The sequence below is a fragment of the Saccostrea cucullata genome, unplaced genomic scaffold (genome assembly GCF_032062105.1).
Source record: "Saccostrea cucullata isolate Sc308-1 unplaced genomic scaffold, CSIRO_AGI_Scuc_v1 ctg7507, whole genome shotgun sequence".
Lineage (NCBI taxonomy): Eukaryota > Metazoa > Mollusca > Bivalvia > Ostreida > Ostreidae > Saccostrea > Saccostrea cuccullata.
This window is the reverse complement of record NW_026930465.1, coordinates 17,561-41,985: the sequence shown is the minus strand read 5'-3', so window position 1 is coordinate 41,985 and position 24,425 is coordinate 17,561. Positions and strand designations below refer to the sequence as shown.

The following is a 24,425-nucleotide window of genomic DNA, read 5'->3' as shown; positions in this document are numbered from 1 at the left end:
GTTTGTACAATTATTAACTGTCTCATAATGTTAATTGTTTAAATGGTTTGTTCCCGTTTTGCACACATTTGAATTAATAATATTAAACAAATATTAACAATTTATTCAATAAAATTAAATATTTTCCCATAAATATATAGAGAATTTTAATAAAATGCTTATAAAATTGTATTAAACCTCTTTAGAATACATTAAGCTAAATCAGGTATTCACAGGTAAATCCAGGTAACTTCAAACCAGAAATCAGACTATAATTGCTATCAAAACACACTTCACACACTTCACACCTATTGTTCTATACTAATGACCAAATGTGTGCAAAACGGGATCACACCGTTTAAATTGTTTATACAGTGTGTCACACTGCCCAAGGCATTTGGTAAAGGTTTAATGGGTGCTTATCATTACCGCTACATTTTCAAAATTTTCATTACCGCTACATAGTCATTACCGCTACAAAAAACCTTACATTACCGCTACATAAAAAAGTATACATTACCGCTACATTGCCTCTTTCGTTAGCCAGCCACATATGGGTGTACAGTACAACCTATAAATGCATACGACCCGTTTCCCCTGCTCACCACGTGGAGGTGAAAGTAGGACTTGGAACAGGATGTTTTTTTTTTAAATCAATTTTATTTCATAAAAAAAAAAAATTAAAATCAAGCACTGTTCATAGATAAAATTCTAAGTTTTGTCAAATGTTTTTTTACACTATCGGTAAAGCCTTGAAAGCCATTTGCTTTACATATTGTTGCCTTGTCATTTCCCCACTGTGGTATTTAGCTTTCAGTTCCCTTCTTTGTGCTGTCAGTGTGTTGTTCTCCTTTCGTCCTGGAAGAATCCTGTTTCTTGCAGCACGCATTTTCAAGTAACTTTTTGTCTGGACAGCATGAATCTTGGCCAAATGAAATCAGAATTTTGTACAGGTGTGAGCCCCTCTCATTCCAAAGAACCAAAAAAATGAAAAAAAGTTCACTGTAAAAAATTTAAATAAAAAATCTTTTTTTTTTTTTTAAAATAGAACTCAAGTAATTGAAATGTATTTAATTACATTTGTCAAAGTAATTGAAAGTAATTAATTACATTTCAAAGTAATTGACCCCAAGCCTGCATCAAGATACATTAACCATTGAAGTTTGATGACTCTAAACAAATTAGTACCTGAAACATTTAAATATAGCCATAAAATCCCAAAAGAAGGTCAGAATTACCTACATTTAAGTCGACATACACCGAAGACATAAGCTGTATCAACTGACAAAGTTTGATAATTCTTAACCAAATTAGTACTGATATATTTAAATAAGGTAATAAAATATTTAAAATGGGTCACAGTGACCTATTTTTCAGTCAACAAACTTTGATGTCTGGTGTTTCCAATTAAGCCAATTAGTACCTAAACAGGAGACATCTAATTTTCTAATTATACTTTATTAATGTTGTTCAGATATAAGAAATAATGTGTGAATAGGTTACTGAACATATTGCATCTAAAAATGACACAAGAACACTAATTCAGTTGTTTAAATTTGAAAGCTGTATTAATTAGCTCAAGGTGGCAATTCAAAATGTCAAACACTTGAAATTCACAAAATACTGAAACTGCTTACAATTCTGACCCGTTTTGCAGAAAATGAAATGAAAAAACTACAGTTTACTTATCTAAATTGATAGAATAATGTTTAAAAAAATATTGAATAAAACTTTGAAGACATTGTTGTTAATTATAACTTATGATTTTTATGACACGGAAACTTTTGACGACTTCCACCAAGAACTTTTACTTATTTATGTTCGAGTCTTTTATTAATGCTGATTTCAAAAGACTCCAATATAAATCAAATTGTCTTTCTTAATATACATGCAAAAAACCTAGAAAACTAATTATATTCTTATCACTAGTCTAAGTTCACTTCAGTTTGTCATAACACGTGAATTAAGATACTGATGTAAAAATGAGGATGAACATGTATGATACAAGCTTACATTTTTAAAACTTAATGGACTGACCAAAAGAAGATGTACCAATTTACGAGGGGTTATCAAAAAGTTCGTGGACTAGCGTCATAAAATTAAAACCGCTTTAGGCATATCAATGAATTTTAAAATATCAAGTTAGCATCACCTTTTCTATCTTAAGTATAAACCATAAATCATAAATTTTATTTTATAATAAATTAGTAATGTATTTATAAGCAATGGTATGTCCAGGCGGCGCAACCTCGAAAACAACGTTTTTGCGACCTATGTGCTAATGAGAAAAACTCTTTTGATATGATCATTTGACATATAAAAATCACGTTAATTCAGGTATGTGTTGGGACACAATTGTTCCATAAAATATGAAATTTTCACTTAATTCTGAAAGCTCTATGAAATTTTATCGAACATTTTACACGGAATGTCCAAACAAATGAGGCCTTAAAAATGACGTCAAAAGGGGGAGGGGTCTCCGTTTCCGATATTCTATAAAGTTTTGCCCCTGAAAAAACTGGAATAGACCTAAAATATATTGAAACTGGCTACAGAGTAATAATATGCATCCAGAGTACTTGTCTTTTAATGTCAAAATAGATTTAGGGAGAAAAAGGATACACGGTTTATGTCGATTTGCAGTCAAGGTGTGAAAAATCAATCACGTCAAAAAATGACGTTGATCATGTGTTACATATTGAACTCCCAAAAGCAAAATATGCCGACACAATCAAGCGAGGATCTCTCCCAATATGTTAATCCATTTGGAATATTATATTTATTGAAGGCCACTGTTCTTGGCATTGTAAAGTCATATAAACAAGGCGGGTTTAAGTCCTTACTCAGCTCCAGGGAATCTAATCAAAAAAGTGTATGAGGTAGAAGAAGTGGACATTTAAAAGAATAATGGCGTTATTGGACGTCATGAAAATAAACGACGACAGCGCCGGGTGATCATATAATGTCGTTTTAATTTTATAATAATTTGGCTAATAATGAATGTATCAGGCTAAAATTTTCAATATTTTTTTAATTTTTGTTGTTCTACGTTTCATATAATTTTGAAAGCACAGACTACATAAAACTAATTTTATAGCCTCAGTCCACGAACTTTTTGATAACCCCTCGTATATTGACTATGGACTGGTTTCAACAACCCCTTGCTTTTGAGTTTTGACTATTCTTTTTACTCTGTACACAAAAACGATACACATTTTAAATAATTGATAGTGTATCAAACCCCATCAAGCTTCCACACAAAAACAAGTAGCATGTTATCTAAGTATTTTAATTTTAATAACACTAAAAACATGTTTCTATAACAACAAAAGAACACTATGGTGTACAAAGTGTAAAAAATACATGCATGACTCGTCAATGAATTTAACATTCATAAATGCATATACAAAATCGTTTTAATCACTGCAGGAACCTCGTAACATTTAATATAAAAAGTAAGTTTTTGTGTCAGTATACATTGTTGGAAATTTTTTCTGCGCAAGAAAATGAAAAAAAAAACCCAAACTAATCATCAAAACAATTTTCTTTTAAAGGTTATACAAATCTATCAAAAATAACAGTTGAGCAAATAAATGGAAGTAGGATGCAACATAACAGAAAAAGTGCCATTCTTCTATTTGGGAATTGAAGTGCACACACTTGCAAAAACACTATTTCGGCAAAGGGAAGTAACTCATACGGTATAACGGGTATTTTCTGCGGTTGGAATTTTTTGCAATTTAACCCCTAAAAGGTAGCGAATTAATTTCTGCGGTTGCAGTATACCGGTAAAAATTATTTACATTGTACAGTATAGGATCATTAAACTCTAAGAGATTTAGAACTCTGCCATGATTACGTTTTGTAAATTCATTCAGGCACATGAATATGGCACGCCAAATTCACAAAAATGAGATAAACCTAGTTTCACAATTGATAAATTAGGTTTATCGACTGTAAACTATAGTTTACAAACTGTAAACTATAGTTAACGATTCGTTAAGTATAGTTTTCATCTGTAAAACTATATTTAAGGGTTGTTAACTATAGTTTACGAGTGATAATCTAAGTTTATCTGTCTGTAATAAGCGTTAACAATAGATTTTGTTGATAAACATAGATTCACGTTTGTAAACTATAGTTTACAATCGTAAGCTGTAATTAAGAGTTGTTAATCATAGTTTCACAAATCGTGAAACTATATTTATCAGATAGTTAACTATAGTTAACGGTTTGTAAACTATAGTTTACAAATCGTGAAAATGTATTTATCAGATACAGTCAAACTTGTTTTAAGAGGCCACCTTTGGGAAGTCTGGAAACTGGCCACTTAAGACAGATGGCCTCTTATTCCAGTTTTCCCTCGAAGTAGCCAGTCGGTCAATAAATAAACAACATTAACCACTTCAGTTAAATTAATTAATCAAAAAATAAAACAGGTCAATTTAACAAAGGCATTTTATATGTATATATAATAATTCAAGCTTATTAAAAATACTGTTAAAGAATTAGAAATTTTAAGGTTTGGTGCATGTTTCGGTTCCTACATATTAGTAAAACAAGAAATACATACAGTGCCTGACGACTTTAATCCTTTTTTATAAAGGAAAAAAATACACAAAAATACAGTTTAATGGTAAATAAAATAAAGCATAAGAATTTAAGTAAGAATATGTCAATAAAAATTTCACTTGCATATGTTCAAAAATGGTCAGCAGTCAGTTTACTGAATATATGTGTAACCCCAAGCCCCCACCCCCAAATTAATTCATCGTCGATTAACTTACTTGCTGAAGTCTTTAAAGTCTGGTAAATTTTATTGTTTATAAAGCTGTCAGAATTTGTATGTAATCTATGTTTTGCAATCGCAAATGATAGTTTTTGCTGTTAAGTATAGCTTAGGGACGTGAAACATAGATTATCGCGTTAACTATAGTTTACAGATGTAAAATATAGATTAACATTGTTAACTTTAGTTTACAGTCCGTAAACTATAGTTTACAACCGATAAACCTAGTTTATCGATTGTGAAACTATGATTTGCTCATTTTTGTGAATTTGGCGTGCCATACATGAATGAAAAGTGCATGAGGACAGATATTACGCTATTAAACTTGATTAAACAACTAGCTTTTAGTTACTTTTTGTAAATTGATGCCTAGTCCCAATTGAAAATAATTTATTGTTTTAACAATACCTGTCCTCTCAAATAACAATTAAAATCTTTATTCTAACACCGCAGACGTTTATTTTATATGATCTATCAAAATAATTTAAATAAATACTAGTACATAGATAATGATAATAAATGTCTACAAGTCATAATCTAATATGCATCGACATTTTCATTAATTTTTGTTAAAGCTAAAACATGATAAACAGTTCTATAATCCACCACCCTAAAAATCACACACGTGTCACGTGCATTGAGGCGTAACTAATACTGTCAGGTGTCTGATTTGGATGAAATTTACGAGACAATCAAGCCATGTTGTTTACACGTCATGGTCTCAAGACAAAATACAAGATGGAAAAGTGGAAAATAGGAAAGAAAAACTACCATATTTTGTGTTTATCTATCGGAGTCTCGATGTCACCCAAATTTTCTCGCGTCCATGCATGAGTCTGCAGACGCAGCACTTATCAAACTTGCATGTATAAATAACCTGAAGGCATATTAAAACTAAATTGTGATTGTAAATTTTGCAGATTTGTCCTATCCGCAAAAATTGGGCAACCGCAGAGAATACCTGTTTTACGGTATCACATCAACATTAATAATGAACTCATTTCCAATGTCATGTTTAGTTTTAATGGTGAAGCCTTGACATTGTGAGGACCATACCAATAAAGTATTCATAAAACATATCGGTAATTTACCCAGCATTATATTCATAAAATACTATAATATTAGATACAGTCAAACCTCATTATATTCAATGGGTAAAATACTTATCAGATATCATAGGATTCCAGATACTTAGAATAAAACACAAAAAAGAAGCAGTGGCGGGAAGATCCAACTCACTTTAGACATATCCATGGTGTTTGAGAAACCGGATGTTCAAGATACCAAACTTTTATTGTGTTTAATTTTAACCATCTCCAAATCTTGCTGACCCTCGTACAATGGCACAGTATATGACAGGTGTTCATAATAGCTTATGATGTCAATCAGAAGTTGTACATAAAAGGTCTATAGTATCTACACATATTTTTTTCTCTTTATAATACATGTTTTCAAAATGCCTGTAAACAAATATATACTAGATAATATATCTCGTATATCACAGATATTGGAAACGAGAAACTGCTCAGAACTACAGTGCAATACATTTACAAATACTTGTATCACATTCAAGTACTTGGCAGAAATCTTACAATATGTTTTTTATGTCTGACTATATCAGAATAATTTCAAACTCTCCTTAAATTTTTAAATTTAATTTCATAATATTTCAGGTGATAGAAAATCTATGAATGATCAACAGAATATCTGCAGTCTTATAATTACGTCGTCAAGATTGGTTCATGTATTACAGATGCTAAATTATAAATTTCTTGCAATATTTTTTAAAAAAAATCTTTAAAATATCAAGGATAACAATATATCTGTAAAATAAACACATAGCTTCTTTTCAAGTGTTGGTGCGACTGAAATAATAATGATCTTCATATTGAATTCCATTTTTCATTTTATTAATTCCATTATTTAATGAAACTGAATATTTTTCTCACTAATCAAAAAATGTTTTTTAATTGCTATTCAAATGACATGTAACTGAATAGTAAGGAAGATGACATCCATTCTAATTACATTACTTTAATATTTTCTGAAAAATTCCAGGACTCTTTTAGAGAAAATGTGAATACTTAATTTTCATACAATCTATTGCATTTTGTAACAAACAAAAATATACTTTGCTCATTGAGACTTTTACTTAAATCTGATTTAATATGGAAATGGAAAATGCAGCTATGAGACACTGAAATGAATGCCTTAGACATTGCTGCTGATTTTAGAAAAAAAAATACTCACAGACACACAAGCAGGTCAATCCTAAACTCTCACACTTTTATATGTCACAGTTTCTGCAAGTAAATGTAACCATCAGGTCACAGTGATTATCCAAAACAATATGGTAGATAAACTGACCAGCTGTTCTTGTACAATTAATGACTAGTGTCCATTTTGGAATTCAGTGTTATAGACAGTGGTTAGGCCCCCAGAAGAGCCACCGTGACACAGCCATGAGACGTATTCCCTGAGATAGTTTGTTTGTGTTTTGAACTCACTTGGGACTGCTTCATCCTTGGAATGCATGGTACTCACTGCCAGAATGACCTAGACAGTTCTGCAAAATTAAAAAAAACACACACACAAAGTAAAATTAAGATCACAAAGTTCAAACTGCAAAACTAAAAAAAAAACAGAAAAAATCTCAGAATTCCTTAATTGGAAAATCTGCAAAAAAAAAAAAAAATAGAGACATAATGTAAAGATAAAGACATAGTGTTCAAATTGAAAATTGCTAACCTGAGTAACTTTGTTCTTCACCTGATCCGCCCTTGTAATGACTATTGTGGCCCAATCCAACCCCGTGGGTCGGGATTTGAACAATTTAGAATCTACACTACCTCAGGATGCTTCCACCCAAGTTTTAACTTTTCTGGCCATGTGGTTCTTGAGAAGAAGATTTAAAAGCTTTTCCTAAACATTTTCAATGTAAAAATTGGATTTCCAGTTGTGGCCCTGCCTTGCCCATGGGGTCATGATTTGAACAATTAATTTAGAATTCACACTACCCCAGGATGCTTCCAAATAAGTTTCAGCTTTTCTGGTCCAGTAGTTCTTGAGAAGATTTTCAAAGATTTTCTTCATATTTCATTGTAAATCTGGGATTCCCTATTGTGACCCCGCCCTATACCCCGTGGATCCTAATTTAAATAATTTAGAATCTACACTACCCCGGAATGCTTTCACATAAGCTTCAGTATTTCTGGCACAGTGGTTTTAGAAGAAGATTTTTTCATGACCTTACCCTACTTTTGTCTAAATTTCTTGACACAATTTGATTATCCTAGTCCATACAGTGAGCAAAATATTAAAGTTTTAACAATACAAAACTTTTGTTCAATTTTAACGCAACCTTAAGACCAAACTCTTTACCCCCAGGGTGATGTCTTGGATATATTTTCTAATCTACAACATATCCCCATCCTTGTGTATAAGTTTGGTGATAATCTGTGCCCAGTGGTTCTTGAAAAGATTTTTTAACAACCAGTACTTTTTTTAGGCTCATTACAGCTAACAAATACCCATAATCATATACCTTTTAAAACAATTAAAATTTGGATAATTTTGTAAAATAAATTTATTTACTTTATAACATTTTTTTCCCTGTAATATCATGTTACTGTAGTGAACACTCTTACTCATTCTGTACTAAATTACAGTTGTACTTGGGACATTTAAATCTATATTTATTTCCACCCAGGAAGTAAATTACAGATCTCGTCTAAGTCTCGACTAAAATCTAACTCCGCCATTTCTAAGTTTGTTAACAGATATGTACATTTAGAGGTCATTTGTGTCAAAAGTAAGTACCTGAGATGCTTGCAGACATGAAATTCAATTTTTTCTGAAAAAGGGCATTTTTTATTGAAGTCCTATTTGTCTAAGATAATCTAAGATTTAATACAACAGAATAGTTTACAAACTTTAGTCCTTTATGGGGGCATTCCTTCCCAGTCTGATTATTCAGACAACTAAAATACATGTATATATCATTTTCTGAAGTTGATTTTAGTTAAACTTAAATAATTTAATTTCACTTGTATCAAGCAATTTCATTGGCTGAATCATTCTAAATCAGAGGAACATATAAAATTTTGCATAACATTACTTGCCTACGTCACAATGAGTTACGTCAAAAACATAATACTCCGCTTGACGTTACTTTTAAAATATGCTATATTTGAAGCCCTTTTCCGGAGGAAAAATTGTCTCATTGTCTATACCGAAATTAAATTATAAGAAATGAAGCTTATTTCAACTTATGTTATACGATATAACATAACTTGGGGCAGTTAACGCTTTTTTATAAACCGTAAACTGTCCCAAGTTATGTTATATCGTATAACATAAGTTGAAATAAACTTCATTCCTTAATTAAATTCAATATGTAAAACTGTAATATACTTTTCAATGTAAATTTTAGATGGCGCTTTCCAAACCGAAAATTCCAGGCACTGCCCAACACTTTCTAGAGTGTGGTGTTGAAGATTGTGTGAGAAATTGTGAATTCTACTGCAATTCCTGTCATCAACAGATGTGTAAACCATGCAGAGACAAACATCTGAAGATTTCAGAAAACAAGAACCATGAGATGGTTCTTTACCAACAACGTAAACGACAACTTCCTGTGGAGAAATGCAAGATCCACCCCACTAAAGATATTGATATTTTCTGCGAAGAATGCAATGTTCCTCTATGTTCAAAGTGTTCAACAATGCAAGATCATCGGGGGCATCAATTTATTGATTTAGAAATCATATACACAGAGAAATTTGAAATTTGCCAAAAGGAACTCTCTAAAATCCATAATTACTTTGTTCCTACATCACAGGATTTGCAGAGAGAAGTTCAGGAAGATGCTACAGAAGTTAAACAGATCATAGACAGCATACGGACATCCATGAAGGCTGAAGCTGAGTCTCTAAAAAACATGGTGGACACAGTGCTCTCAGAAAATATGGAAGAATTACAGCAAATGGAGAAGTCATTACTGGAGAAGTTAAAGAGCCAAGAGAATACATTTGAGGATTATATTGCCTATCTCAGTGATGTTGGTAAGGACTTCCAGAGTTACCTGTCCTCTACTAAGCTTACTGACTTCACAACTAAACTTCCAGGGAACTTACAAATAAAATCCATACCAAAAACCACAAAACCTGTCACACCAGAATTTTCTTCTGCTGAATACAGCAAAAATGATGTTGCTAAATTACTAGGGAAGATAACTGAAACAAATAGAAAAGAAAAAATAAGAAAAGTAAAGCCAATGGAAACTGCTTCTTTCTCTACATCAATGAAATCTGCAAGTGAACAGACAAAACAAGATAAAGACATGAAATCTGACAAGAAACAAACATTGTCTCTATCTGCCTCTGTCACCAAGGTCAGGGAATTCAATGTACCAGGTGTTGAAAGCGTATTCCATATATCACTAAATCAATCAGACAGACTCTGGATCAGTGACTGTGATGGTAATCTTGTCCAAACAGATCTACAGGGGAATGTGATACAGAAGATAGAAACCAGTGGTAAATTTGAAGGTTACCATACATTGACACAAGACGGAGATCTGATCTTTACAGACCGAGACAATGAAGTCATAAATAGGATAATACAGGATAATAATATCACTGAATTCATTAAAACTGGAGACTGGAGACCACTCAGCATACACTCCTCACACATCAACGAGGACTTACTGGTGGGGATGAGGAGAGATGAAGAGGGCAAAGTCACTAGGTACAGCAAGACAGGAAAACGCACTACAGAACATACAGAGGGATAACAAAGGACAGGGACTGTATAGGGATCCACGCTTCATCATAGAATACTTCAATGGAGATATCTGTACATCAGACTTTTTTAAAGGAGTAGTGGTGGTGAATAAATCAGGACAACACAGGTTCTCCTACACAGGTCAGAAGTCAGGGATCTTTCCTTTTGGAATCTGCACTGATGTGGTCGGCCATATCTTGGTGTGTGATGGTGTCTGTGACACTGTTCACCTCCTTGATCAGGACGGTCAGTTCTTGTCTCTATTACTCGCACAACAACAAAGGTTAAAGTATCCCCGCAGTGTGTGTGTGGATGCTGAGAACAATCTCTATGTGGGACAAGGAGACACCAACACACTGACAGTATTCAAGTATCTGAAGTGATTACAATTCTATCAGTTGTACATAATTATAAAACTTCAATTTGTGATTTCCAGCACAGAAATGAATATCCTGAATAGACTGTTCCCTCTATTTAACTTTATACTGAATAAATTGTACAATTTTCTTTGTTTAAATGATGACAAAATAGTTGGCTCAATTTTCATTTAAACTCACTTTTAGTGAAATGCATATACTCAGTAATTAATATATTCTTACAGTGAAGTTATTTGATTTTAATACTGATGCTTTAAAATAATATTATTATCTTTAAAAGATATATAATGAATTAAAATAACAACATACATGTGATATTCTTTAGACCCAAATTCTGTACTGTAAAGTAGTCTTTAATGAAATGCTGGAATTTTGGTGAAAAATACTGTACATTGTTCATCCAAAAAGTTTACAAAAACTTTACAATATATCAACCAAAATTATTTTATGATAGTCCGATCCTCAGGTTCATAAAGTTTGCAGTTAAGTATTTGAAAATGCCAAAGGAATGGCTGGTAACCTTGACAACACTTCCTCCTCCCTAGTACGGGTCCATACAGATTACACCCCGTCCAAAACGGAGGTGGACATGCTGCATATCAAGGTCCCGGTCCAGTAAAATGAAATTAAAATCAATTAACAGTCAAAACTGTTTCCTTAATATATCTTTGCATATGATTGCAATTTGAAAATTTTTAAATGAATTCTGTTTAACTGAAGTTTGAATCTCAACTATATATTGAAACCCTATTCATGTGTTTCAGGTGAAGATAAATGGTAAACTATTCTTTGAAGAATTATGTGTTTATATCTTGAAAAGTAGGACTATGAATAAAAAATAACTGATAAAAAATAAAAACCATAGATATTGCATAATTGTTGAAAATTTTAAGAATGAAATAAGAACAGGTCTATTTTTAGAGGAGACATTCTGGGTGGCCACCAAGAAAGCGGGGGCCCTCTGGAAGGGGGTACTGAGTGGGAGGATGGGCTGGTTTAGGGCCTCGTACACTGAGACCTGTAGTCATAGCGTCACCGAGGGTAACCAGAGGAGGACCCCCAACCCTCGCCGGACCCCCAGGAAAGCCAAACCCAGAACTGTGGAGGAGCTCCTCTATAGACTGGGATTAGAGGTTTGTTGGACAACTTACAGTAGGATTTTGTCTTATCTCAAATATTGATATCTTGAATACCATAGAGTCCCAACTATATTCCTTTTGTATTTTTACCTTGATATCTTTATCTTAAGATTTTTTCTTGGTTCCAATGGAGTTCAAGATAACAAGGTGTGACTGTTGTTTTTTCCTTAAAATTGATCGATGTGCACTGCACAAACTTTACTCATCCAGCTTCCCAAATATTAAATTAGTGATATAAAGTTTATATATTCTATAACTGGGCTTAAATTTTTTCAGAGTCTAGAAAAAGTCTCTTGAGAATGGTTTTGAGCACCTGGAAATTTTTGCTGACTTAACTGAGAGTGACCTTGATGCACTTGGCATCAGGGACCCCCAGCAGAAGGCAAAACTTTTAACAGCAGCTGAACTGTTATGTAGTGCTGAAGGTAGCTTTTTAATCAAGTTCAAACTGATAAGATTAAATAAATTAGTGTCTCACTCAGAAATTGCAAAAGCATTAATTAACAACCAATATCATGATACAAAGATAATGTTAAGCAAAAATTATTATTGTAAAAGAAAAAATTGTAAAAATATGACGTTTCATTGCAGATGATGAATTTCCAGATATAGGGAGCCATAATGGTATGTCTAACCAAGCAACCTTGTACTGCTACTCTCCTCGGCTAATGAGCTTTGGTGATTGTCATCACCGCACATGTCCAGGAAGTAGGGACTCTGGTTGCTATGGCAGCTGGGAGCATCTAGGTCACAAAGAAGTTTTCAACAAGCAAGGCTACATGATATCAGCCAAGAACCAGACGCGTCATGTGTCTCTTCTACAATACAACAAAAAAAATCTTCAGCCTGTGAGCCAGAACCGGACGGTGGAGGAGATTCGGTATGTCTGCAGTCGGCAGGCCAACAGCAGCGGGAGGGGGAGTGCCAGCAGTGGGCGTACCAGTGTGGAGAACTGTGGAGGGGAGAGTCAGATGTCAGACATGGAGCGGAGTGACAGAGACTTCACGGAGGAGGACCGGGAGGTGTGCGAGATCAATCACATGGTCAGGAGAAGTGACCCCTCCTGTGTTCACCCAGGGGATCATGTGACTCCTTGTGCTGAAGAGAATTCTGTATTTGGGGACTTCATTGTTGTCATGTGTTCAAATGTTGGTACGCAAACTTCTTCGTGTGATTCTGAGGCACGATGCTCTAAGTTTAGTAATCAGGTGAATGGACATCCATACGGTGCTACTGACTGTGAAAGATCAAAACCATTCCCAAACAAGGTTGTTACAAAGTATAGAAACTCAAAGAAGGATTCACATGTTCAAGTGATGTGCCCCTTTGGGCCCCTCTCTGTATTTCATGAGGGAGGCCAGAATCAATCAAGACAAGAGTGTGTTCAGAGACAAAGGGGCTCCGTAGGGGGTTCATCAGACTCCACCCCCACAGGAGAACTTCAGGGAAGAACATCTTCCCAAGGTGCCATATCAATCCAAGAGGGACAAGTGCAATATAGTGATAAACAAGTGCCAAAAAATGGACCAAGTTCTGTAGACATTTCTAGACCGGTGTCTTCTCCCAAAGACTTCAGAAATGTCAAGAAATCCCTAGTGTCACTCATTACAGCTAAGCTAGGGGATGAGAATATCAACCTTGCACAAGAGCCATATTCTACAAAGGTAAAAATTATATCTTTACATACACCAAACTACAAAATAAAAATCTGCTGTCTATTTTCATTGTTTGCAACATATTTTATGAGTTTAGACTCGCATTAAGTTCATGCAGATGTGATCTGTCACGAAAATTGCTCAACATCGATCCTTTCATTTGAATTGAACACCATTCGATCAAATTTATAACTATATTTTACAGCAAGGAGAATGCCAGATTCCACCCCTTCTAATTCAGAGGTACTCGGAGGAACTGAAGCAAGATGTGGCTAGTGTGTGCACTGTACTGGAACAGGTGCGAGTGCACTCACTGACTTCCCAAAACAGACCTGTGGTAAGGATTGTAAATTGTTTCCAGTTTGGATACCAACTTTTGAGTTTTCAAAACTTCTTATTCACTGTATGCAGGGAAATTTTTGCCCCTGTTTTATTAATGCCACTTTCACCCTTCTCACAAGTGGGCAAATTTAAAACGAAGCAAATTCAAAAAACACCGTATAATTTCTTAAACAGAACTTTAAGAATTTAGAATATGGCAAAATTGTTAGCAAGTGTGAAAGGGTGAAAATAACCCTTTATACAGTATCAGTAATCTTATCACATTTCCTCTGTGTTGCAATGTAGTAAATTAAAGTGATTTTTTTTCCAGATACAAATGGACAATCTTGCCGACAAGTGTTCCACTGGTTCTGAGCTCAAAACCTCCTCCATTCCTGATTTCCTCACCTCCATTGGCCTTCCCATGTATACCAGTGCTGTGGTTGGACAAAACTACAAATACTTAGAGCAGCTTTTTAAACTGACTAATCAGAACATCAGAGACATAACAGGTGCATCTCACAAGCATGCCAAGAGGATAGCACATGCTTTAACATGGGTGAAAAAGAAAATGGCTTCCCAAGCTAGCAACGACGAGACTGGATTAATAGATAGAGTGTAATAGAAGATGGCAAATTTTCTATTTGAAGAAATTTTGAGATGCTTTTAATCTTGGAATATGTTGGTGCAATTTAATAACTACATTGCTTTTGTCCATTACTTGAAAATTGTGTTTTATTCTTACAAGTATATATCATTTGTTCAACTGCATGAAAAGTTACAATTGTATTGCATGCATGAAATTAACTGTTATACACAACTGAGACAGGAAACATTTTTTTTATTATCAAATTTTACTGTACAACATTTTTTTTAAAGAATTTTTTAAATATTTCCTTTAATTACATGTAAATTTTATTCTCACTTTTTCTTTTTAATATTGAAATGGATGGAAGTCCAATTAATAAGAAAAAAATCTGCAAGGAAGCAATTGTTTAGATGTTTATTATGGTTGTAATCTTTTTATCTCACTTCAACCCTTTGTCATTTTATGGCCGTTATGATGAAATGTACATTTTAGTTTAATTTATGCCGGTGTAAAGACAAATAATGACCCCCATCGAATAATGACCGGGGGTCATTATTCGACAGCGCAAAATGACCCCCGGTCATTATTCGACGTAGAAAAATGACCTTTTTGCCCGTAGAAAAAGTGTCCCCACCCTAAAAATTTGCAGAACCCACGTGAAGAAAAATGACCCCCGTAGAAAAATGACTCCCTGTTGATTAAAGCTGAAATTTTTAGGGGGCAAAAAAAAAAAATTGGATACAGAAGCATATTGGCCAAAATGCTCACCTGAGCTTATTTGGAATAAATTGATGATATGTTTATCTCATAACATACGATTATAGCCATATTTTAAGGTCAATGCGATGATTCAGAATTTAAAGGAGTAAAGATTTATCGAGCCTAAAGGGTTAGGTAAACATTGTTTTTCGATGGTAGGAATCATCGTTCTGACAGAAAAAATCTGCAGTATCATACATTATTTTATCCTCCGCTTAAAAAGCGAGAGGGTATATAGTGATTGGGATGTCTGTCCGTCTGTTACGCTTTGGAGTATCCATCTCTTATCCGCAACTCCTCTTATATATAACAAGATGTGTTTGTAAAACACTGATGCCCCCGTATGGCAACATAGCAAAGATTAAGCTTTTCTTAAATGCTAATTTAATTAATTGGTACCAAAAGTAGGGTATTCTCACTGGAAAACAATTGTGAAATTTGAAAGTTAGCTAAAGTTAAAGTTTTTTAATAAGTACAAAAATCTCCAAGGTCAAGGTCAAAAGGTCAATGTAATTAGTATCAAATGAAAGGTCTTGCCACATAGAATACTTATGTAGGGCATGAAAGCCCTAGCCCTGACCGTTCAAAAGTTATAGTCAACGTTCAGTTTCTTAAAAAGTAGGTCAAACTCCAAGGTCAAGGTCAAAGGGTCAAAGTAAGGTCAAAGGGTTAAAGTTATTGTTATCAAATGAAAGGTCTTGTCATAAGGATCAAATATGTAAAGTATGAAAGCACCAGCCCTAACTCTTTAAAAGTTATGTTTAAGGTTTGCTTTTTTAAAGTAGGTCAATCTCAAAGGTCAACGTCAAAGGGTCAAAGATCTTTGTATCCAATGAAGGTTCTTTTCACAAGGTTTATATATTTTATATTTATGCCCTTTCCGTTGCTGTTCATAAGTAATGACCAAGGTTAAAGTTTTTTCACAAGTACGGAAATCTACAAGGTCAAGGTCAAAGGGTCAAGGTTGTTGGTATCGAGTGAAAGGTCTTTTAACAAACATTACATATGTGAAGTACAAATGTTCTGGTATCTACTGTTCAAACGATATAGCCAAAGTAAAATTTTTATGTAAAAGTGGGTCAAACTCCAAGGTCAAGGTCAAAAGGTTAGATTTGGTGGTACCCAAAGAAAGGTCTTGTCACAAGGAATACATATATGAAATATGAAAGTCATAGCTCCACTAAATCAAAAGTTATGGGCAAGGTTAAAGTTTTTGCGGACAAACAGACAAACAGAGAGACAGACAGACAGACGGACACGACAAAAACTATATTCCCCCGAAACTTCGTTTACGGGGGTATATAAAGATGTATTTGTAAACAGTTATGCCCCTGTATGGCAACATAGTGAGGATTAAACTTTTCTTAAAGGCAATTTAAATATAATGTACCCAAAGTAGGGTCTTCTCACAAGAAATACAATTGCAAAATAGGAAAGCCCTAGCACCACTTGTTAAAAATTAATGGCTAAGGATAAGTGTTTGAAAGGAAGGTCAAACTCAAAGGTCAAAGGGTCAAAGTTGATGGTTACTTAAGAAAGGTTTAATGTAACAAGGATTACATTTATTAAATTTTATGAAGTATGAGAGTACTAGTATCTTCCGTTTAAAAGTTATAGCCAAAGTAAATTAATTAAAAATTTGGCATTTTTGTGTAAAATGGGACAAACTCCAAGGTAAAGATCAAAAGGTCAAATCTTATGGTACCCAAAGTAAGGTCTTGTCACAAAGAATGTACACATATTGAATTTGAAAGACATAGCTACAATAAATGAAAAGTTATGGTAAAGGTTAAAGTTTTTGCGGAGAAACAGACATACAGACGGACACGATAAAACTATATACTCCCGAATCTTCGATTACAGGGACATAAAAGAAATGGTCTTCAATTAAATTTTCATATTATGATACAGTATAAAGAAGACGTTACAAAAATGAAAATGTTTGTTCTGTTTTTCATATATAAATTCTCTGAAAATTATACTCAGAACTGGGTAAAATCGTGGAGTAAAATAAGAAATAAGAAATGTAATTAATACTGTGTGCTAAATCAAAAGGTTATTTTACATGTATAGTTTTTGCATAAGAGTGTGTATTTTACACTAGCCCATAGCTTTCCAAAGCATATTTTTAGGTGTTATACGCACCCCGCCCCCTTACTTATTTAGGAGGAAGTTGATTATCAACAAAAGCAACAAAAAAAACTATCCTACCCTTATTTTTCTATAAGGAGGGACTAAAAATAGGAGTATTTTACCCTATCTTTGGACTTTCAGTAGGGCGTGACTTTCTCGGCGCTACATAATGGAGAATACTAGTAGATTCTCATTGGTTACGAAATTAATAACATAGGAACTTAAAAATGTTGTTGATAACGATCAGACGACTTATGCCCCACCTCTGTGCCGTGAGAGAACTTTTAATTGGCTATTTACTACACCAGTTGACATTCGGCCGCATTTCTATCATTTGTATATTTCAACAGTGAAGGGAAGCTGTGTCAATTTCAGAAGCTAATTAGGTAACGTCGAGAATGCCAGGCCTTACTGAAAGTCCAAACTAAGCGTGTAATTCTTCTAAGCTTAAAATAATCTACTATTCTACTAATTTTTAACTGTTACTCTGCCACAATACTTTCAAGTATACCCCCAACAACATTTAAAGTATGCTTTAATCATGGCGAAGTAAATTATTATATGATTGAACTTGTGTGAAGGCTTAACTTCATTTCAATATTTTATCTAGAGCCTCTTTCAGTTTTATTGAAAGGTATAGAGTTTTATTTATATTTTTGCTTTTCATTTATTTTTTGTTTGTTTTTGATTAAACGTAATTTTTTTTTTCGGGAGGGGGGGGCTAAAAATTTCCTCCTCTTTCATTGTCAAATAGGATTTGCCAAACTTATAAAAGCTAAAAGTTGAAATGAAGGAAAAATTAATTTTTCTATTAAAGAGTATTGGAACCCGATTGTTGCATGGTTTGATTTCTAAAAACAAGTGGAATATCATTCTTTAAGCAAACACTATAAGGAGGAATATTAAAAAGAAATTTTATTTACTTGACAATTAAAGAATCTCTTTTCACTTTAAAGGGGGTCATTTTTCAATGGGGGTCAATTTTTCATACGACTAACATATAAAATAATGACCCCCTAGGACACTTTTTCTACAAAAAATGAATTTTTTTCTACGGGTAGGGGGTCATTTTTTGTCGTTGAAAAATGACCCCCGGTCATTATTCGACGGGGGTCATTATTCGTCTTTACACCGGCAGTAAGCCTAAGATGTTTGTTGTTTATATCAGTTCTTGTTTTCTGTTATATACTTTATAAACATTAATTAATAAAAGAAACAAATATAAATCAATTTGTCTTTCATTACAATGCATTTAAAGCTTAGAGGATTATTGTTTCCTTATTACCTATATTATGAACTAGCATATTATACACAGTTAAATATTTCTATATCAACAAAAATAACACTAGGGTGTACAAAGTGTAAAAAATACATGTATGACTCGTCAATGAATTTACCATTCATAAATTCAGATACAAACAAATCTTTTTAATAACTACAAGTACCTTTTAACATCGATATAAAAAGTAGTTTTTGTGTTGGTATTCATTGTAGGGAATTTTTTTCTGTGCCATAAATGAAGGGAAAAAAATCAAATTATCAAAACAAACTTATTTTCTTCTAAAGTTTATACAAAATTCTCTCAAAAATAACAGTTGAGCAACTAAATGGAAGTAGTATACGACATAACAGAAATTGTATTTGGGAAGTTCATACACTTGATGAAACACTGTTTCAGGCTAAGGGAAATAACTCATATCACATCACTATTTAATAAAGAATTCACTTTCCAATGTCAGGTATAGTTTTTGATCATGAAGTCGTAATTCTGAAGACTATACTAGTAAAGTCAATTTTCTTGTGCAGTGGTTTTTAAGATGATTCATTGATTGTACGTTGTTTAACGTCCCTCTCAAGAATGTTTCATTCATATGGAGATGCCACCACTTGCCCATGGAGAGCTACAAATTTTGTCCTATACTCGGCGCACAGCATACCTGTCAACCAAAATTGATGCTGTGGGGGGTCATGACCCAATTAACATTCAGAATTGAAATGTTAGGTCATAGTGCACGACGACATTTTGGAGTAACAACATGGTCCCTAATTTTTAGGCATCAATGCAAATACATGCACGTAGACCACCATTTAATTTTGACAACACAAACAAAACATTGTACAATGACTTACGACATTATTGAAACAAGTTTCATGTACTCGGTAATAAAGAAAACTATTCCTAAAATTGGATTTCCTAGTATAATTACTCATTGAAAAAATGGTTTGATGAGAGGTATAACTACATGTTTTACTATTTTTTATCCCTCCAGTTTGACGCTCAAAGTCCGCCTCAGTGCGCTTGATGTGATCAACAAAAACCAAGAGAGATAAGAGGTATGCACACAGGGCCATTGAGCAGTGAGGGATCGTGGCAACACCTACTGTGACACAGGACCTCGGTTTATACACTCTCATCTAACCGGTCTCCACATCCCACAGTGGGATTCGAACCTGCGACATAGGGATGACGCCTTACTTTGCGACTTTAAAGCAGATGATCTAACCATGTGCCATGCAGGTGACATGGTTCTTGAGAAAAGAACTATATGCGGTATATTGCATATATTTGCCCCCACAAAAGTCAAATTACGAAAACTTCCTGAAATGTGCTGAATTCATTAAATTGTATGAGAAATATAAATTAACAGAAAATATTATAGTGTCAAAGCAGTGTATTCACAATTTTTGTTTTTATGACGTCACAAACTAGTCCGATTTTATATCCTTTTTCAGAAAGAGGACAAAATGGACAAAATTTCAACAATTTTAGCTTTAAAAATTATAGAGCGCAAGTTTGTTCAGGAACAATATTGACATATTTCATTGATATTATCATTCTACACATTATATCAAAATATTGATCCTGAACAAACATGCGCTCGGTGACTTTCACTCAAAATATCGAAGAAATATGTACATTTTTCTGTAAAATTCATAAAAAACTGAAATTTACGTCATGTTTATGACGTCATTACGTACATACGGCGTCATTACTTATAAAAATATTCAGTGCTTTGAAGTCAGCATATACTCCCCTGTTTAAGAACTTTATTAAATATATCTCCATCAAAGTTTGATTTTGGGCAAATATTGGTTATTACCGAATAAAGTTCTTTTTATCAAGATTTTTTCTACATATTTCAATGAAAAACTTGGATTCCCTTATGTGACCCCGTCCTACTCCCATGGATCATGATTTGAACAATTTAGAATCTATATTAGCCCAGAATGCTTTCACCTAAGTTTCAGCTTTCCTAGCACAGTCAGGTTCTTGAGAAGAAGATTTTTTAATGACCACCCCCTATTTTTGTCTTTTCTTACCATCATAGTTTTCACAAAACATAACTTTTGGTCAACATCAACACAACTCCTTGAGACCACATCCTTTGCCCCCAGGGTAATGCCTGGAACAATTTTTAATCTACATCATATCATTATCCTCATCCTTGTATTTAAGTTTGGTGATAATCTGCTCAGTAGTACTGTTTGGCTCATAATTTAAGAGATAACAAATACAAATAATTAATATACCTTTTATAAAAAAAATTTGGATAATTTTGAGAAATAAATCTGTTTACTTTATAACATTTTTTCCCTGTAATAACATGTTACTATATTCAACACTAGTATTCATTTGATACTAAAGTACAGTTGTACATGGGAGAAAATCTCACTCTGACATTCCTAACTTTGTTGACAGATATATAGAACTACATTTAGAGGTCATTTGTGTCAAAAGTAAGTACATGTACATGGGATGCCTGCAGAGATGAGATGAATTTTTTCTCAGAAAAGGCATTTTGTTTATTCAAAACCTATTTCAGTAAGATAATCTAAGATTTGATACAACAGATTTACAAACTTTACTAATTTGTGGGGGCGTTCCTTTTCAGTCTGATCGCATGTAACAAAGTTTTCAATGTTATTTTAGATGGCGCTCTCCAAACCGAAAATTCCAGGCACCCCTCAACACGTTCTAGAGTGTGGTACTGAAGATTGTGAGAGAAATTGTGAATTCTACTGCAATTCCTGTCATCAACAAATGTGTAAACAATGCAGAGACCAACATCTGAAAATTTCAGGAAATAAGAACCATGAGGTGGTCCTTTACCAACAACGTAAACGACAACTTCCTGTGCAGAAATGCAAGATCCACCCCACTAAAGATATTGATATTTTCTGCGAAGAATGCAATGTTTCTTTATGTTCAAAGTGTTCAACAATGCAAGATCATCGGGGACATCAATTTATGATTTAGAAATTATATACACAGAGAAATTTGAAATTTGCCAAAACGAACTCTCTAAAATCCATAATTACTTTGTTCCTACATCACAGGATTTACAGAGAGAAGTTCAGGAAGATGCCACAGAAGTTAAACAGATCATGGACAGCATACGGACATCCATGAAGTCTGAAGCTGAGTCTCTCAAAATCATGGTGGACATAGTGCTCTCAGAAAATATGGAAGAATTACAGCAAATAGAGAAGTCATTACTGGAGAAGTTAAAGAGCCAAGAGAAGACATTTGATGATTATATTGCCTATCTCAGTGATGTTGTTAAAGAGTTCCAGAGTTACCTGTCCTCTACTAAGCTTACTAACTTTACAACTAAACTTCCAAACAACTTAAAAATAAAATCCATACCAGAAACCACCAAACCTGTCACACCAGAATTCTCTTCTGCTCCATACAGCAAAAAAGATGTTGCTAAATTACTAGGGAAGATAACTGAAACAAATAGAAAAGAAAAATTAAGAAGAGTAAAGCCAATGGAAACTTCTTTTTCTACATCAATGAAATCTGCAAGTGAAAAGACAAAACAAGATAAAGACGTGAAATCTGACAAGAAACAAACATTGTCTCTATCTGTCTCTGTCACCAAGGTCAGGGAGTTCAACGTACCAGGTGTTAAGAATGTATACCATGTATCACTAGATCAACCAGACAGACTCTGGATCAGTGACATGGATGGTAATCTTGTCCAAACAGATCTACAGGGGAATGTGATACAGAAGATAAAAACCAGAGGTGGATCTCAAGGTTACCACACTGTGATAAAGGGAAGGGATCTGATCCTTACAGACCAAGACAAGAAAGTCATCAATATGATAACACATGGTAATAATATCACTGAAATTATCAAAACTGGAGACTGGTCACCACTCAGCATACACTCCTCCCACATCAACGGGGACTTACTGGTGGGGATGATGACAGATAGAGAGGGTAAAGTCACCAGGTACAACAAGACAGGAAAAGAAGTAGAGAACATACAGAGGGATAACAAAGGTCAGAAACTGTATAGTTATCCACACTACACCACAGAAAACATCAATGGAGATATCTGTACATCAGACATTTATAAAAGGACAGTAGTGGTGGTGAATAAATCAGGACAACACAGGTTCTCCTACACAGGTCAGAAGTCAGAGTTCTGGCCCTATGGAATCTGTACTGATGTCCTCGGTCACATCCTGGTGTGTGATCAGTACAGTAACACTGTTCGTCTCCTTGATCAGGACGGTCAGTTCTTGTCTCTATTACTCTCACGACAACAAGGGGTATACCATCCCCGTAGTGTGTGTGTGGATGATGAGAACAATCTCTATGTGGGACAATATGACACCAACACACTCACAGTGTGCAAGTACCTCCAGTGATTATAATTCTATCAGTTGTGCATAGTTATAATACTTAAATTTGTGATTTCCAGCACAGAAATGAATATCTTGAATAGTGTTCCCTCTATTGAACATTATACTGAACAAAATGTACATACTGTAAATTGATTTCAATGGAAAAAATTGTATAAAACTTTTTGGGATTTGGAATTAAAAGATATCTGTCTATTCTTCTTTGTTTAAATGATGACAAAATATGACTCAATGTTTAGTAAACAAGAAAGCACAACAGTTTTAGTGAAATGCTTATACTCAGAAATTAATTCATGATTTACTATGAAGTGATTTGATTTTAATACTGATGCTTTTAAAACATATCGTTATCTTAAAAAATAGATAATGAATTAACACCATATATGTGATAATTTTTAGACCCAAATCCTGTACTGTACAGTAGTCTTTAAAATGCTGGAATTTGGGTGAAAAAACTGCATGTATATTATTCATCCAAAAAGTGTACCAAAAAAACTGTACAATATATCAACCAAAATCATTTTAAGATGATAATTTTTTATTTATAAATTTTAAATCAACAAAAAAGTGCCCACTGCATGCGGTGTTATATGTAATTATTCATTTCAAGAAACTCTTGCAGCCTTTAGAATAATGGAAACCCCTATGATCAATGCTGAGTTTGGAAAAAAGACTTCCATAGTGCAGTGTTTAATGCAAGAGTCTGGTCATCTCAATTCATTTGCATTTTTTTAAAATAATTCATTCATATTTTTTTCTTCCTAGATGTTATAGAATGCGCAATACATATGCCTAAGCAGAGCAAAAAAAGTCATAGAATAAACTTTGTGTTGCTGTCACACATTTGCGCTGTCAGATTATATTGTCGTTTCTCTTTGACTTGTCGCCCACGTGGCGCATTGGTTAGATCATCTGCTCTAAAGTCGTGAAGTAAGTAGTTACATCGCGGGTTCGAATCCACTGTGGGACAAGGAGACCGGTCCTTCGATGAGACCGTATAAACCGAGGTCCCTTGTCGCAGTAGGTGATGGAAAAAAGACCCCTCACTGCTCAATGGCCCTATGTGCCGAGCATAGGACAAAATTTGTAGCCCTCCACCGGCAAATGGTGTCTCCATATGAGTGAAAAATTTTCGCGAGGGACATTAAACAACATACAATCAATCAATCTTCTTTGAAATGTCTTTTTAATTTCTCCTGACAAAATTTCAACTATTTACAGTAGAAAAACCACTTTATAAGG

General features: G+C 33.9%; 1 protein-coding gene and 2 pseudogenes across 2 annotated transcripts; all 3 read left to right on the top strand.

The window, feature by feature from the left end:
* The first annotated feature begins 9,200 nt into the window (after positions 1–9,200).
* Positions 9,201–10,935, top strand: LOC134228678 (uncharacterized; annotated as a pseudogene).
* A 499-nt stretch (positions 10,936–11,434) lies between these two features.
* LOC134228679 (uncharacterized) lies at positions 11,435–15,134 on the top strand. 2 transcript variants are annotated; one of them, XM_062710361.1, is made up of 6 exons: positions 11,435–11,539; positions 11,853–12,062; positions 12,345–12,493; positions 12,660–13,732; positions 13,929–14,060; positions 14,376–15,134. In XM_062710361.1, the coding sequence occupies exons 4-6, from the start codon at positions 12,695–12,697 to the stop codon at positions 14,664–14,666; spliced, it is 1,461 nt and encodes a 486-aa protein (XP_062566345.1). In that variant the 5' UTR covers positions 11,435–11,539; positions 11,853–12,062; positions 12,345–12,493; positions 12,660–12,694; the 3' UTR covers positions 14,667–15,134. The 2 variants fall into 2 exon arrangements, with proteins under 2 accessions (XP_062566345.1, XP_062566346.1); XM_062710362.1 differs by having other exon boundaries at positions 11,853–12,066; positions 12,347–12,493.
* Positions 15,135–21,237: 6,103 nt separating this feature from the next.
* LOC134228677 (uncharacterized) lies at positions 21,238–23,255 on the top strand (annotated as a pseudogene).
* Positions 23,256–24,425: the final 1,170 nt, after the last annotated feature.